Source organism: Scedosporium apiospermum, assembly GCF_000732125.1.
Source record: "Scedosporium apiospermum strain IHEM 14462 chromosome Unknown SEQ_SAPIO_0100, whole genome shotgun sequence".
NCBI lineage: Eukaryota > Fungi > Ascomycota > Sordariomycetes > Microascales > Microascaceae > Scedosporium > Scedosporium apiospermum.
In genome coordinates this window covers 111,577-127,707 of record NW_015971801.1, presented here as the reverse complement: position 1 = coordinate 127,707, position 16,131 = coordinate 111,577, and the positions used below count along the sequence as shown (strand labels likewise).

The 16,131-nt window shown below is 53.0% G+C and overlaps 3 protein-coding genes and 1 pseudogene across 3 annotated transcripts; 3 read left to right on the top strand and 1 right to left on the bottom strand.

Annotated features, from left to right (window-relative positions):
• Window positions 1–837: 837 nt before the first annotated feature.
• Window positions 838–1,447, top strand: SAPIO_CDS6092 (uncharacterized protein; the record flags this gene model as incomplete). The annotated part of the gene is made up of 4 exons (XM_016788280.1): window positions 838–843; window positions 1,009–1,090; window positions 1,166–1,208; window positions 1,303–1,447. The coding sequence occupies 4 exons, from the start codon at window positions 838–840 to the stop codon at window positions 1,445–1,447; spliced, it is 276 nt and encodes a 91-aa protein (XP_016642037.1).
• A 654-nt stretch (window positions 1,448–2,101) lies between these two features.
• Window positions 2,102–4,075, bottom strand: SAPIO_CDS6091 (annotated as a pseudogene; the record flags this gene model as incomplete).
• Window positions 4,076–5,610: 1,535 nt separating this feature from the next.
• On the top strand, window positions 5,611–7,735 carry SAPIO_CDS6090 (uncharacterized protein; the record flags this gene model as incomplete). The annotated part of the gene is made up of 3 exons (XM_016788279.1): window positions 5,611–6,381; window positions 6,541–7,141; window positions 7,263–7,735. 3 exons carry the CDS (start codon window positions 5,611–5,613, stop codon window positions 7,733–7,735), a joined length of 1,845 nt encoding a protein of 614 aa, XP_016642036.1.
• Window positions 7,736–8,951: 1,216 nt separating this feature from the next.
• Window positions 8,952–15,205, top strand: SAPIO_CDS6089 (uncharacterized protein; the record flags this gene model as incomplete). Its single annotated transcript, XM_016788278.1, has 6 exons — window positions 8,952–9,320; window positions 9,387–11,634; window positions 11,700–12,293; window positions 12,563–12,599; window positions 13,572–13,650; window positions 13,736–15,205. The coding sequence occupies 6 exons, from the start codon at window positions 8,952–8,954 to the stop codon at window positions 15,203–15,205; spliced, it is 4,797 nt and encodes a 1,598-aa protein (XP_016642035.1).
• Between the last annotated feature and the right edge of the window lie 926 nt (window positions 15,206–16,131).

Genomic DNA, 16,131 nt, shown 5'->3' with positions numbered 1-16,131 from the left:
GATGGCAAATGGATTTCCTGGTGTGCTGATTTCAATTCTAAGATGACGAGAACTCAAGTGTGGTCACTCGATTTGCGGCAAAGGACGCTCAAGGAACATCGCCTGAAGAAACGTCGACTCAGTAGTACGAGAAAGTAGGCATCGTCAGATAAAACGCGACGTTGGAATCCATCTTGATCAATTGTAGCAATTAATGTCCAGTCATCGTCGCAACTTCCACCACATGCACGAGATTGCCTGATGAGGTCAGGGCCGTCCTTGGCCGTCCTTGGACTTCAGGCAGAACTATTTGACTACTTCGTACACAGCAAAGATCTTGGTATCTATCGTCGCGAAGACGGGGCTCTCTTGAAATGCCATGTCGCACTATTTGGTCTCGCCATGTCGAACAGAAGACACTGTCCAGGCCTGCAGTTGAGCAAACCAGCTTCCACATCTTCCCCAAATCTCAGGTGCCTGCCTAGAATGGAAGTAACCTCGCCATCCAATCGCGGGGTAATAATAATCGATGAGCCATAAAATTCGGCGACACCAGGAAAACCACGGCTCACTGCATCGTGACATCGGAGGACATTGGAGGAGCGAAGTGGGTCCTGTCATGACTAAGCCAAGATCCCCTCCGCATGGTCCAAGTCTCCTGACGCTTTGTCCCAATTGCGCGCGACGACTTACGAAGTACGAGAGCCGAGCCGACGTGAACGTTCGAACAGGCCTCATACTTAGCGCACCCATTGATCTCGTCCTCTTCGCGAACACAACACAACCAACCCCCCGAGACTACGCTTTCCGGCATCTTTCCCTACAAATATCTACCTACGTCCTTCCGTTACCGTCAACATGGTGGTATGTATCTAGCCCTCACCGCCTCTCCCCTTTCCTCGCACCGCGAGCCTCGAGAATTGCGTCACCTCGAGGGCTCCCGGCTTTCTAACTCTCGTCTGCCATGCCTTTACGCATGTGTCCTGGAATCTGGCTTGCTCCGGTTCTAAAATTTATGGCTTTGTCCAGTTTCTGCTCCTCAACATACTGACGTTTGGCTTATTTTCGAAGCTTGGACGCCTTACCCACTATGCCTTTGATGCCGTGCTATGTAAGTCCACTCCCAGGCTAGCCGCCTTATTCCGTTGCCCTTGCTGAACTTGACATCTAACGCTTGGCTCTGCAGTTTCGGCTTTCCTCGCCGGCATGAAGCGCTCGACCGGCTTAACGTGAGTACAACGTGACCCGTCCTGCTTCCCCCTACTGGAGACGGCCTCCCCGAACTCTTCCCTAACACCGTCTCCCGATCCCGGGGATCCCTAGGCCTAGTTTCAAGACGGATAAAGCTTCCGGTGAGAATAAAGAAGTGGCAAAGTGGATCGACAAATACCTCGGTGTTGGCGAGTGGGTCATGGACCAGGGCATCGCCGTCGCAGCCTCGAGCGGCTGGTTCGAGCGGACACGATGATTTTGAAACGAACTTTGGGGTAGTTTATCGCAACATGGGAAAGGCGTTATGAAGATCTCACCACGGACAACGACGACAACCGAGCCGGATCATGCAAGAATACCCCTGGCTATGGACGATGCCATATGGTTGTTTCCGCCTTCACGTAGTATCTGACTATTCATCTTCTAAACTCGGGTCTGGACTGTTTGTTCCGAAAACAACGGCGTTTTGGGAGGGTTTTAGCGGATAATCCCGCCATGCTTGGAGCTGTACATATCCTTATATCGAGCCGCTTTGGAGGCTTCGGCTTCTACCTACCTGAAGCTCGCGACGGCCCCTACTTTCTCCCTCAGTTGAACTGCATGTTGTTTAGACGAGCTGGGAAATCATTTCTTAGAATCAAGTTATCTTCGAACATGCCTTCCTTGTCGTGTTGCTTGCCATGGGTGTTGTTGTTGTTGTTACGAACTAGCCGAATGGGGCGGTTTATTTTGCCAGCGCATATCTATCGCTGCCCTACAAGTAAATTGAAATGCTACCCAAAGCTCCAACTATGCCGCTCTAAATGATGTTTATTGGTTTACGTTTGGTGAAACACGATGACCTCAAGAGTTCCCTCGTCATTCAAGACTAGCCGTCGCTAATATACACTAATATCTTCAAGGCTACACTTCAATCTAACGCCCTTGCACCTTCTAAGTATTCTGGCGGGACGGAATTCTCACTATCGCTCCGGTATAGCGGCGCAGATGGCGGCCGCGTTGGTGACCTGGCCCTCGGGGTATCTTGCTGTCCTTCCACCGGAGATGTAAGGAGGTCTTCTGGGACCTCGTTATCGCTCTCCTCCTCTGCCCGGTGCGTATCGACACGAGCCAAACTAGGTTTGAAGACTGGAGACTCCGTTCCCGTGGAGGAGAGGGCGTCGATGTCTGGCTCGCGCGGCGCTTGAAGGGAGGCACTGATGTCGGCTGCGGTTACGGTCTCGCGGAGAACTCTCTCGGCCTCCTTAAATGCGTCCAGCTCGGCTCCTATGGCAGCGATGAGCAGATTCCACTGCTTCTCCTCCGCCGTCTGGAGCCTGGACTCTAGGCCTGTTATAACGCCTGCCATTTGGGCCAAGAGCTGGGTCGCTATCTCCGCTCCACTGGGCGCATTCTCCTTGCCTTTGCTACCCGCGTTCCCCTTAACTAGAGCCTGGAGGTTTGACTCGTACTTGGTGACCATCTCGATGACATCGTTCCACATGCGCTCACCACTTTCTAGCGCCTTTCGCTCGCGATCCACTTGCTTCCGCCGATCCTCTAATATTTGAATCTCCGTCTCCCACCATGACCTTGCCATGTCTAGTGTGCGGCGCTCAGGTATGAGACGCAAGAACTCCTCGCCACCCGGAGATGATACCTGCTGGTTTCCTGCGCCGGGTGGACCGGGCAGCCTCGGCCAAAGATCTCGATCCAGAGGCGCCACTGGTGGTCGTCTCAGGAGTAACGCAACGTCCGATTCCACTTCGCGCAGCGCACCTTTATAGCCGCTCAATCCGGCCTCGCGGCGGTTCCGAACATCATCAATCCTGCCATCGACCCACCTCCGCCTATTGCGAAGTCCCACTAGTCGTTCTTCGAGCTCCTTGATTTCTATACTTAGTAAGGAACGTTGAGATTCGAGATCCTTTAGCTCCTTGCCCAGTGGTTCTTCCTCGTCATCCTCCAGACCCTGGAGTTCCGTGGTAATTGTCTGCTGCCTCGCCGCTAGTTTGCGCAGGCGTGCAAGCGCCGTCTTCCGGTGCGATACCGCCGCGGTCACGCGGGCATCTTCTTCAACTTTGAGATCTCCTAACGCGATCATGGATCGTAAAAGCGACTGCCGCGCCGTACGTATACCTACACGTCTTGACCTAGGGGGCTGTCTGACGGGGATGACATTACCATCTGGTGTTGATTGTGTGGGGGGGTTGAGTGATCGCGCCATCCTAGACTTGGACGATGCTGTGGAATAAAATGTTCCCGTTGGAGTGCTGCTCCCGCCATCGCTAAACGCATCGATGTCATTAACCCCTGGATTCATGGACCGAGCCCTCGAACTCCTTGAAAGAGCTTCTGCTTGCATATCTAGCGTTTTCTGTAGGTCCTCTTCTACGGCTCGTTCACGGCGACGCAAGTTCTGCCACACAGAATCTGGGACGGAGGTGACGGGCGCCTCGGCATGCCTATCTCGACCATCGAATAATACGCTGCCAATGTTGAGGAGGCTGGTCGCGATGTTCCTGGGAGGTGTCTGTGGGTGTTGACTAGCTGTCGGACCTCCGGGGCGTCCATGCCGTTTTTGATCCTTCGTTAGGAGAACAGATGTCGCGATCGGAGGAGGTGGACCTGCAAACAGGGGGCGAAAGGGCCGTGGAGACTCCTCGGTATCAGCATCGCCTGGAGAGGACGCAGGGATTCTTTCGCCAGAGCTGCGGCGAGGCTTTCGCCTATGGATAAGCTCTGGGGACTCGCTGGCTAGGAGGCCATCCGTTGGTCGAGGTTCAAGTTCATCGAGATCGTATTCGCTATTCGATCGGTCGCTCCGAGAAGCATGGGTGGGTAGTAGAGGGCCTCTTCGCGATAGGGATAATCGGTCTAGGAATGTGGGCGATAAAGGGGCCATGTTGGGATTGCGCTTCAATGTATCCACGCTATCCACCTAATCTGCTTCGAAAATCTTATGGCAGTCGCCGGGAAGTTGTACAAGCTGTGTTGAACCTGATGGTTGAATGGTCTGCTGAATTTCAAGGATCGGCTTGACAACACACTGGAGAGAGCATAATAGAACTTGAAGAACTCATGGCAGGAAGGATGATAGGACTCAAACAGAGAATTGGAAAATGGCGACCAGCATGCTTCTGGAAATGGGAGCTCAGTTGATAGAGCCCGCCATCAATGATGACGGTTCGACGTTCCAGTTTGGATCTGAAGCTCACGAGCTCCTGGCATGTGCTCAATGTACTGTACTAAGTACTTTGTACCTTAACTGGGTGCCTATCATTGTATCGACCGCCGATTTTACAGCCCTATACTTCGTACCTGTGTAGCAATCAACCACCATCTGTACCAGCCCCAGGCCAATTGTCCGTTGATGCTTCTCGATTGTTGGTATCGATTATGTTAAGCCTCCTAATCCGCCGAAAATAAAGAGCAAGGCCGCGATATCTCTTGAAGCGGAAAACGAGGATATAATATATGTATAAACAGTAGTGGGAAGATGAAGTAAACAACCCCATTGATCTAACCTGGCTGTTATGCCTGAGGGAGGTTATGTTCTGCAGTCTAGGGATGGTGCCTATCGCTGGATCCTCGTGATCTTTTCTCCAATCCTCGCTCGGAAGGTTGTACGGGCGCCTTGGCATCTATCAAAGACGTGTCCTAGTAAGTAGGCAAATAGGTTGCATTTGGCCAGGTGTGCTCTTTCATCTCCTGTTTGCCAGTTGATGCTCCCTTTCCATTCTTCCCCGTCGTATTTAGTGGCTCAGTCTGATGAGTTCCACCAACTCAATACGAAGTACAAAGCAACTGTCTAGTATTCTCACAGCGCTCCATCCCACTCTTTCAGAACGCCCTCGTCGGCATCGTCCTTTTGCGTCGGCTTCAGCGCATGTGGTCCAAGCCTATCGACAGTCTCCTCTTAAAGCCCAAAAAAATTGAGAATAAAATCCAGTGCGGCCGGCCGTGAAGCAACAATGGCGGCTTCCCACATCTGCTAGGTGGTGGTTAGGAGCACTGGAGAGAGAGTTCAAACTGGGACTTGTACTTCGCAAGGTCCACTGCTGGCTTGGTGTCTCAACAGCGGTTTGGGACCTATCAAACAAACTACTCACTGTGCTGTGCCCGCAACACGCAACGAACCATTGCATTCATTCATCGCCCCTCGACAGGAACCAAATTCCCCTCCTTGTTTTTGTTCATTGTCTTTTTCTTTGTTCATTCACCCCCCTCGCTCTCTTTGAGCATTTCCATCTCCACAGAGCCGCGCTGCCCTCGGCCCATGCCAGCCCCTAAGCCACAGCAAAGGAGCCTTGGCCAATCCTTCGACTCTCCCGCGTCCGCACGGGGCTGCGACTACACTCGAATCTCCCTTGCATTTTCCCCTCTACGGAGTAGTTTAGTCCCAAGTCTCTTTTCCACTGAATCATGTCCGGCGCCACAATGAACCAATCACAGCAATTCCCCTCAGCACCGCGAAGAACTGGCACATACAGCTCACAACATGACGAACTTCATCTGTCAGGTATGAACGAGCATGGTCAATTATCACCTCGCGACTATTCCAACTCCTCCAACCCGGCCGGACACATCAAGCTTGACCACCCGCCTGGCCCTGCCAGCTCCTCTGCGCATCAATACTCCCCGTCCATTTCGGTGCCCAATATCCTTCAGCCGGGTGGCCTAGGCCAGAGACCTGCAGCCTCCCCCTCCACCTCCGCCGCTCCCAGTCTCAACACCAATTACCAAGGCTCGATGAATCCCCAACTACCCACCTACCAGTCGCAGGCGAAGCCATCTACTCTAGGTGTCGCCACACACGGCTACTCGCGCTCGAGTCCAGCCGCCGCCGCCTACGACAATGCGACGCCCTCATCATACGCACCTTACACGCCGACCTCGCCTGGAGGCGGGGTGCCAGGCTCCTCTCAATACATCTCTCCTACCGACCCAAACAAATACGCTCCGCCTTCGCAGAGGACCTTGTCCAATACTCCGTTAGGCCTCGCTGATATCCGGCCTCGCGCCGACTCGACCATGTCTGATGGAGTGCCCGGGTCGATTGCTTATGAATTTGCAAATGCCCAGCCGACTCCGAGCAACTATCTTGCGCCCTGGGCGCTCTACGCTTTCGACTGGTGCAAATGGCAAACTCACGGAAATTCTGCTGGCAAGGTTGCTATTGCTAGCTATCTCGAAGATGGCCATAACTTCGTACGTTGGTTCTGCGGGGTCATTTGCACCTCGCGCATCCCCCACCTCCCAAAGCAATCCGCTTTTCTTTGAATCACTACCTTTCCTTCCTCTACCTCTGCCTCTACTGCTCGCCTTACTAGGCCTCGGTACTAATCTCCGCATCCATTGATTCTACAGATTCAAATCCTTGATACCCAGATCGTTCCCGCATCGCCGAGCGTCCTCGCTCCTGGTGGCTCGACAAAGTGTTTAGACTTTACAAAAATTGCCGAGGCGACCCATTCATACCCAGTTACCCGACTCTTATGGGAGCCTCCGTCTAGCCAGAAGCAGGCAACCGATCTTCTTGCGACATCCGGGGACCATCTTCGACTCTGGTCATTGCCCTCAGACCCTCTCATCCCCCATGGCAGCAATACCATCACCCAGCCTATGAGAGACACACCGGCTACCAAGCTCACCCCACTTGCTCTCCTTTCCAATTCGAAGACGCCCGACCACACTGCACCACTGACGTCTCTTGACTGGAATACAATCTCCCCAAGTCTGATCATAACGAGCAGCATTGATACGACGTGCACAATCTGGGACATTCCTTCACTTACTGCGAAGACGCAGCTTATCGCCCACGACAAGGAGGTGTACGACGTACGCTTTTGCGCCAACAGTGTCGACATGTTCGTGAGCTGTGGCCAAGATGGTAGCGTTCGCATGTTTGATTTGCGTAGTCTGGAGCACAGCACCATCATCTATGAACCTACCGGCAAGGATGAGCGAGGTATGTCATTCTCAGTCTCCCTTAGCACCCTCCCTTCCCCCCTCTCTTTCTCTTTCTTCCACCTACCTGCCTGAGTTCTGAGGAAAATGATTTGCTAACTCGGGTTTCTCCTTGCTTCAAGACTCCAATGGTGGTAGAATTAGCCCTACCCTTGCACAGCAGACAATGTCAAACCCTCCTCCTCTCCTTCGGCTGGCAACTTCGCCCCATGATCAAAATCTGCTTGCCACCTTCGCTCAGGATTCAAATGTTATCCGCATTCTTGACGTACGGCAGCCTGGCCAGGCCCTCCTCGAACTTCGCGGCCATGGCGGGTCTGTAAACTGTGTGGAGTGGTCCCCTCACCGACGGGGAATGTTGGCTTCCGGAGCGGACGACTGCCAAGTTCTCATCTGGGATCTGATGAACTCGGCTCCTCCGTCCGCAATCAACGGAAGTGGCCAGCAAGAGAACCACCGGAATCCTACAGCCAGTTGGCAATGCGATTATGAGGTTGGGAACCTGGGATGGGTCCCCCGGCTGCCTGGACATGACTCTGGGGAGTGGCTTGGGGTGGGCGCTGGTCGTGGTGTCTGGGGTGTTCGGCTATCGTGATTCTCGACATCATTAGAGAGTATCCAAAAACACGATGAAGAGAAACTCTGTTGTGATGCAAGGATTGAGCCGATAACCTGTGCTTTCCCTATCGTCGGAGTCGTTACTTTGCACACCATCTTATTCTCAGACTCGAGCCGAGAACTCGGGCCACAGAATGGTGAATGGGTTTCTTAGGGGTGAAGGCCCTGGCATTTAGCACATCGAGAGACTGTCGTCAGCGAAATTCCCCTCTAATCAGCCTGTCCGTATCACTTCCGGCGTCATTGTCACCTAGTTTGGTTGTTCATAGAACCCCCCGCCAACAGACTGGGCGAGCAGGGCTCCTCCATATGCCACGCCGCTCCCTCACTCCCGAGGGGCAATCCCCGATTTTGATCCTCGTCAGCGGTTTGATTGCAAGGATGAATATTCCGCCAGCGAATATATAGAAAAGGATGGACTATGGCTTGTCTTCTAGCCTGCCTAAGCGAGGACTAAAAGTAGTAGAAACAGTTACTGTGTATTCGACGATTAGATATATTGATCCCTTAGCAAGCTGCTGCATAGCTCGCTAGTGAGAGATGCTGGGTGAGAGCTAGAGCGCAGGAAATTGTTCATACAAAAACTTGGTAACCTTGCTTGCCCAGCTCCCATTTTTTAAGCTCATTCCATCCATCAAGCCTTCTACATCGTTAGGACTTGCAGGCTCGAAAGAATCGAACATGTATAGGAGCCATACACAAACCTGATGGTTGAGGCACGAACGCAAGCGTCGTCTCAATGTGCCTCAGTACATGAGAGGAATTTGACTAACTCCCAATTAGTAATCGTATTTGGGATACAGTTTTGCATGATTTAAATACACTGTGTGCGTTTGTCGCTTGGCTTAGGGTCCTTGAGATATTCTTAGTTCTTTGTGCCGAGCTTTTTCCAGCATCATCAATAAGCTCTAGTCAACGACTCGACTTAAGGAACTGTCTCCAAAAAGGCGACCCTTCAGGTCTTGTCTTCTCAAGAATCACCAGCAACCATCATCCATTCCCTCTTTATTTGGTTGTAATCACGCGAAGCTATCAGTTTCGGTTTTCTTCGCTGCATTTTGAGACCTCAAGGCAACTTTGGTTCTCCTGCGCCACTATTCCCTTTTTTCGTCCGTTCGTCTCTTCCCGCCACCGTCAACTGAGCACATTCCAGAACAAACCCACCCCCATTGCTCTTGAGGCAAGAAGCCAAAATGGCCCCATCCGAACGACGTCCCTTCGACGATGATTCTGAAGATGAGGAAGATTTCAACCCAGCGCCTGCCGACTTGTCTGACGATGAGGACAACGCCAATGACCAGCTTCAGCGTGAAGCCCGAGACAGCAGCCCTGCGATCGGTCACCAAGGAGATGGTGACGACGATGACGACGAAGGTCGCAGTTTGAATGCGAGGGCTTCTTCAGACCACCAAGGTTCCGACGATGATGATGAATCGCCCCGGCGCAAATCTCGAGGGAACGATGACGAAGAAGATGACGAGCAGGAGGGTCGAGCAGATGACGACGAAGAAGAAGACGAAGACGAAGACGAGGAGGATGAAGACGACGAAGACGTTCATCAGGTAAGTCTACTACATAGTCATCTACGATCAATTTCACACACTTACTGACGCGCTTCCCATCACTAGGGCCATCGTCGGAAGCGCCGCAGAGAGAGGCGCAATGTATTCCTCGATATCGAAGCCGAAGTTGATGATGAGGATGAGGCCGAGGACGAGGAACGAGATGTTGAGGAGATAGAAGATTTCATCGATCATTCCCATCCAGATGATCTTGTCGACACCGAGCGTCTGAACGACACGAAACGCCATCGCGAACTTGATCGCCGCCGAGAAGTCGAGGCGGGCCTGGATGCAGAGAAGCAAGCCGAAATCTTGAGACAACGATACGGGAATCGCCGCCCTACTCGCGGCCCCGGGGACTCGACAGTTATCCCCAAACGTCTCCTCTTGCCGAGTGTAGATGACCCCAAGATCTGGGCAGTGAGGGCCAGGGAGGGCAAAGAGCGCGAGGCTGTTCTGGCCATTACCAAGAGAATCGAGGACAGGCTCGGAACCAAGAATGAATTGCTCATTACCTCGGCTTTTGAGCGCGGCGGACCTCAGTCAGTCATGAAGGGTTACATCTACGTCGAAGCGCAACGCCAGGCAGATGTTCTGACGGCTCTGGATGGTATCCTCAATGTCTACCCTCGCAGCAAGATGGAACTTGTGGAGATCAAGGATATGCCAGACCTGCTTCGGGTCACGAAAACTCCAACTCTAGAGCCCGGTGCTTGGGTCCGTTTGCGCCGCCCCCTAAAGCACGCCGGCGATCTTGCGCAAGTCCTGGACGTCACCGAAAACGGATTAGAGGCTCGCGTTCGATTCATCCCCCGCCTTGACTATGGAGTTCGCGACGAATCCATGTCCAATGTCGGCGCCGACGGCAAGAGAAAGCGTCCGATCGGCCCCGGTCCCCGCCCCCCGCAGCGACTTTTCAGCGAGATGGAGGCGCGAAAGCGCCATCCCCGCAACGTCGCTGGAGACAAGAACATGTTCACATATATGGGTGAGGAGTTCGAGAATGGATTCCAAGTCAAGGATATTAGGATTCAACAACTTGTTGTCACGGATGTCAACCCAACGCTAGAAGAAGTTACGAAGTTCGCGTCGGGTGCCGAGGATGGTACCGAAAACCTTGACCTCAAGGCCCTAGCTGCCAGCCTCAAAGACTCCAATGCCCTCGTTACCTACCTGCCGGGAGATGTCATTGAAGTTTACGAAGGTGAACAGAAAGGAGTCGTGGGTAGGGCAACGAATGTGCAAGGCGACATTGTCACCTTGCAAGTCATGGAAGGAGCATTGAGAGGTCAGACCATCGATGTCCCCGCCAAAGGTCTCAGGAAACGCTTCAAAGTTGGTGATCACGTCAAGGTCATTGGCGGAAGCCGATACCAAGACGAAGTTGGTATGGTCGTCAAGATTTCCGAGGATCGAGTCACGCTGGTTATCGATCAGTCCAGCACCGAGATCACGGTGTTTAGCAGGGACCTCAGGGAAGCAGACGATAGCGGAGGCCAGGGTTCCCTTGGCCAGTACGAGCTCTTGGATCTCGTCCAGCTTGACAACACAACCGTCGGCTGTGTGGTAAAGATTGACCGCGAGTCTTTAGTCGTCCTTGACCAAAACAGCGAACGCCGACAGTTAATGCCATCCCAAATTGCCAATAAGTTCCCACCCAAGAAGAACGCTGTAGCCGCTGACCGAAGCGGATCGGAGATCCGCGTGGGGGATGTTGTCCGCGAGTATGGAAATCAACAGCGCCGTGGAAAGATTCTTCACATTCACCATGGATTTGTGTTCCTCCACAGTCACGAACAGAACGAAAATGCTGGCGTGTTTGTACTACGCGCGGCCAATGTCAACACGGTGGCAGCGAAGGGCGGCAGAGTTAACGCCACTTCGGGCCCAGACTTGAGCGTTATGAATCCGGCCTTGAAACGGAACAACCAGAATGGCGGTCCAGACGGGAAGATGGGACCCCCGCCAGCTCCCAAGGTTCTTGGACGTGACAAGGCTATCGGCCAGACGGTCATCATTCGACGAGGAGGCTACAAGGGTCTGTTGGGCATTGTCAAGGATACCACGGACACAACGGCGCGCGTTGAGCTTCATACAAAGAGCAAGACGGTCACAGTTCCCAAGGATCATCTGAGTTTCAAGGATAAACACACGGGAGACCGAATTGACATCAACACCAGAGGCCGTGGGCCTCCGATGGGCAGCAGTGGTGGTTACGGTGGAGGTGGCGGCAGAAATCCCGATTGGCAAACTGGTTCACGCACTCCAGCAATGTCAAGCGGGTCTGAGAGAACGCCCGCCTGGGGTAGTCGAAGTAAGTTAATGAGTATATTCGCACTATTATGAACGTTTCGGATTACTAACTGAGTACTTTTTTAGCACCACTACATGCCGGCGGACGAACTCCCGCATGGAAGTCGAACAACGACTATTCTGGCAGCCGAACTCCCGCATGGCAAGATGGGTCGCGAACTGTTAACCCCTACGACGGAAGTCGGACCGCGTATGGCTCCGGTTCACGAACACCTGCCTGGCAGTCGGGTGGTAGAACGCCTGCCCCGGATAGCTATGGTCACGGATCGAGAACCCCTGCAGCCTATGCCAATGATAGTTGGTCTGGGTCGAAGACCCCAGGCTATGGTGTTTCTGCGGCCACTCCCGGAGCCAGCGGCGCCGACTCTTGGGGGTATACACCTGGAGCGAGTGGATCATCTAACGCATTTGACGCCCCTACCCCAGGTGCGATGCTAGGAGCCCCGACCCCTGCTGCGATGAATGCGCCTACTCCGGGAGCCTACTCCGCACCAACGCCCGCCGCAATGAGCGCGCCGACCCCTGGTGCTGGCTGGTCGAGTGGTTGGGCCGACTCTGCGCCCACTCCAGCCGCTGGCGCACCGACCCCCGGTGCTAGTGCCTACTACGGTGCGCCCACTCCTGGTGTGTTCGGTGGGGCGGCAGAGACTCCCGCAGCGGGTAGGTATGATGATGATGACTGAGGAGTTGGATGGAAGGGAAGGAAGAGGGAGGAGGGAGGAGGAGCAGGGATGCAGCTACATGGAGTTTCGGACGGACAGGCTTTGGTCATATTTCTTCAAACAGAACGAAATCTATATTAGCCTACTCTTTTCTTTACCCATTTTTCACACGGGCCAGTGGGGAGTTGTACATTAGCTAAAAGGAGGGTTGTAAATTATTTCTCGGAACATTGAGCATAGCTGAACTAATGGCTTGGTACTCCATAGCCCAACTCTGGGGCAAGGTTGACGCCATCAGCCCAGGGTACCTATAGATAGACAGGAGCGGTCATGAAGATAGGAGGCTCTAGTTGCCCGACCAAAAGAAAATAAAAGCATTGAAAATTGTAAACTTATTCCTTCATTGCGTGTCACGGTGGGCCAAGGTCTACGCGGATGTTGACCGCTTCCCTGATTCCATCGAAACTTTCTCTCAATTCTTCTTTCTCCATACACATACCCAGAGCAGGCAGTCAGGGGTTAGTCAGGTAAGCTTAGTCTAATGTTGCCGCCTCCTTTCTGAAACAACTACAAAGGGAAGAGAGAAACTTTGGGCTAGGGTCAGTCTATGAGTTGATCCTCACGCTTGTTCTGAATTTAGGAGCCATATTTCATAGAGGAAACCGCCACTCTTTGAGAGGTACGAGGTACTTCGGCTTTAATGTCCGAAGACCACATTCTTCATCAACGAATCACTCCCTCCACAGGTATCTCCTGGGACAATGACATGTGATTGGACAAGGACACACTGATCACTTGCTGACCCGTGACTAACGCCGCATCTGTCAGCATTTAAATCACATGACCACAACAGAATCTCGGCCTCATATTTGTAACCTGTGGATACTAGTACCCCATAATTGGTGCGAGTACCGATCAAGCTAAGGTGGTACTTCTGGGGCCTCTTTCCATAAGGCTTTGCCCAGCCTTTAAGGCTGTGCTTCTTGGTACCCAAAGTACTTGTGGTTCCTTGCCCCTGCTCTAGTGTAGGCTGGAAACTCTATCCTCCCAACGCGGTAAGTCCCGGTATCAGGAATCTCCCTTGCCATGTATTGGTTCGACTGGACCTGAACTTTTCCGTTGCTGACAACTCAATTCTCTCAACTTGTTCCCCTAATCAAATAGCTCTTCCTCTTTCCTCTTCCATTGTCCCTTTCGCCCATCCAAACCTCATCCATTGCATTTCTCTTCGGTACCACTTTTAACGGCCAACGGACTATTTTTCGCGAACTTCTAGAAACACCAGCCGCGCGTTCTATGATGATTCCGAGCACCGTCGCCCGCAGGGCGATACGGCCAGTCGCGCAGTCTCATCTGTGCGTTGCCCGAACCGTCCGGCCGCTTCCTCGCCGCCTCCCTCGACAGATCCCCGCCATCGCCCTTTTACTTCCAATCCGGCAGATATCCACCGAACCTCACCACCCCGGTGGCCCTCCCGTTGGTCCTCCTCCCGGTTTTAACGCGGAGGAAGCGAAGAAGCCCCTACCCCCGGAGAAGCCGGCGCCGAAGAAGGATGTCGCTGCGAATGATTCCGCGGCCGTTACTAAGGATGTGGGAGCCCAAAAGGCGCAGCCGAGCTCGGTGGTTCCCCACGGAAAGGGGAATGAGCCTGCTGCGGCGGATATTACGGTTGCGAAGACTGAATCTGCCGCGGTGAAGGAAGGGCAGAAAGAGCAGAAGAAGCTCACTCTCATGCAGAAGGTCAAGAAGGAGGCGCAGCATTATTGGGATGGGACCAAGCTTCTAGCTGCCGAAGTTAGGATTAGCTCAAAGCTCGCCGTCAAGATGGCGGCGGGTTACGAGCTCACTCGGCGTGAGAACCGACAACTCCAGCGCACCGTGCAAGACCTTGCTCGTATTGTGCCGTTCTCGGTCTTCATCATTGTGCCCTTCGCGGAGCTCTTACTCCCCGTTGCTCTTAAGCTCTTCCCCAATCTTCTTCCCAGCACCTACGAAGGTCAGAAGTCCAAGGAGGCCAAGGCGACCATGCTCCGGGCTACCCGAAACGACGTCAGCAAGTTCCTGCGGACCACACTTAAGGAGACTGGTTTACCAGTGACTTCTGCTGCGACACAGAGGGAGGAGTTTACCACCTTTTTCAGGAAGGTCAGAACCACGGGCGAGCAGCCGACGCCGGAGGATGTCATTAGGGTGTGCCAGATTTTCAAAGACGACGTGACTCTGGATAACCTTTCTCGACCACAACTTTACTCCATGTGCCGGTACCTCAACCTGAGCACATTCGGCAACGACACAATGTTGCGGTACCAGGTCCGCCACCGCATGCGCCAGATCAAGCGGGATGATCGGATTATTTCTTTCGAGGGCGTTGATAGTCTCAACGTCGCCGAGCTCCAGGCAGCGTGTGCGAGCAGAGGCATCCGAACTTTCAGTGTCTCGCCTGCTCAGATGAGGAAGGATCTTCAGACCTGGCTGGATCTCCGGCTGAGGGATAAGGTACCTTCGACGATTCTAGTCCTGAGCAATGCCTACATGTACTCCGCCGAGGTAACGGACCAGATCGACGCGCTCATCGGGGTCTTGTCGTCGATTCCTGAGGAGCTCTTCCACGAGATCGAACTCGAGGTTCACAATGCCGAGGGCGCGGCCACGAACAAGCAGCGTCTCGAGGTGCTGAAGGAGCAGCAAGAGCTCATCAAAGAGGAGAACGAACAAAACGAAGAGAGTGAGAATGTGGGCTTGGCTACTCCTAGGGATGTGGATAACATCGACGATAAGGACGAGAAGCACTTACACGCCGAGGCTGAGGCGGAGAAGATCGACCCCGAGAAGCCCGAGGCTCCCAAGATGGTTGCGGGAGAGGTCGAGGCGACCAAGGTGTCTAAGGAGTCCCAGGAGTCTGAGAAATAGAGAGTGATTCTCGTTGTTTCTGTTTGGGTTCCCATCTACACTCCTTATTTGGCATTGCCCGAAGCATCATGTAGCTTTACACCAGCGGTGGATTTGGTTTTCCTCCTTGTCTTTTTTTCCGGAACTTTTTTGGCTTGCTTCGGCAGCAATCCCACTTTCCCTCCTCCACCCTTCACTGCCTTTCATCCCATTGGCACTCGCCATTCATTCGCCTTTTTCTTTTTCTTTTGTGTCGGTGAAGTCTTAGAGCAAGCCCGGAACAGGATTGTGTGTTTGCTGGGAGGGTTTACACCCAAAACTTGGGATCCAGTGTCCCTTCTTGTTACAACATGGCTGTTTACAAAAACAACAGAAAAAAATGAGAATTAAAGATAGACGCGGGAATTGTTTTTGAGAGTTAGGGTATAGGATGGCGCTTTCATGTTTTGTTTTACAATCGAATTTGCATAGATTGTGGGACTACACCAAGGAAGGAGGTTTTGGTGAGAAATGGTGGATGGGATTGAAGTATTCCGAACAGTTTTGGGGGATGGGAAGCTCTTTTTTTCACATGAGATGTAAATAGTACCATCAACAAGACTGTGGACATAACACATAAAATCAATTGATATAAACGCTGAAACATGAATATCGTTGATACCCTTATCCAAGTGGCAGGCCCAGAGACCTCACACCTCTTTCCTCTTGCAGGACATATGAAGACGCAGCGTTGAAATGTCATTCGATCGGCTGGTGGATTCTGGAATTCCTCGGAAAGCTCGCATTGGAGCCGGCGAGCCTCGGAACGCTTGCTTGCGTGTCTGCGCTAACCTGAAGAGTGCTGCTGAGCACGCTGTAAGCCGCTGTAGTCTGGGGATTGCGGGCCAGACTGTAGCGACCAAATCGCGCCTCAGCGACTCTTGGTGGGGAAATTTTGGGGTTAGTCT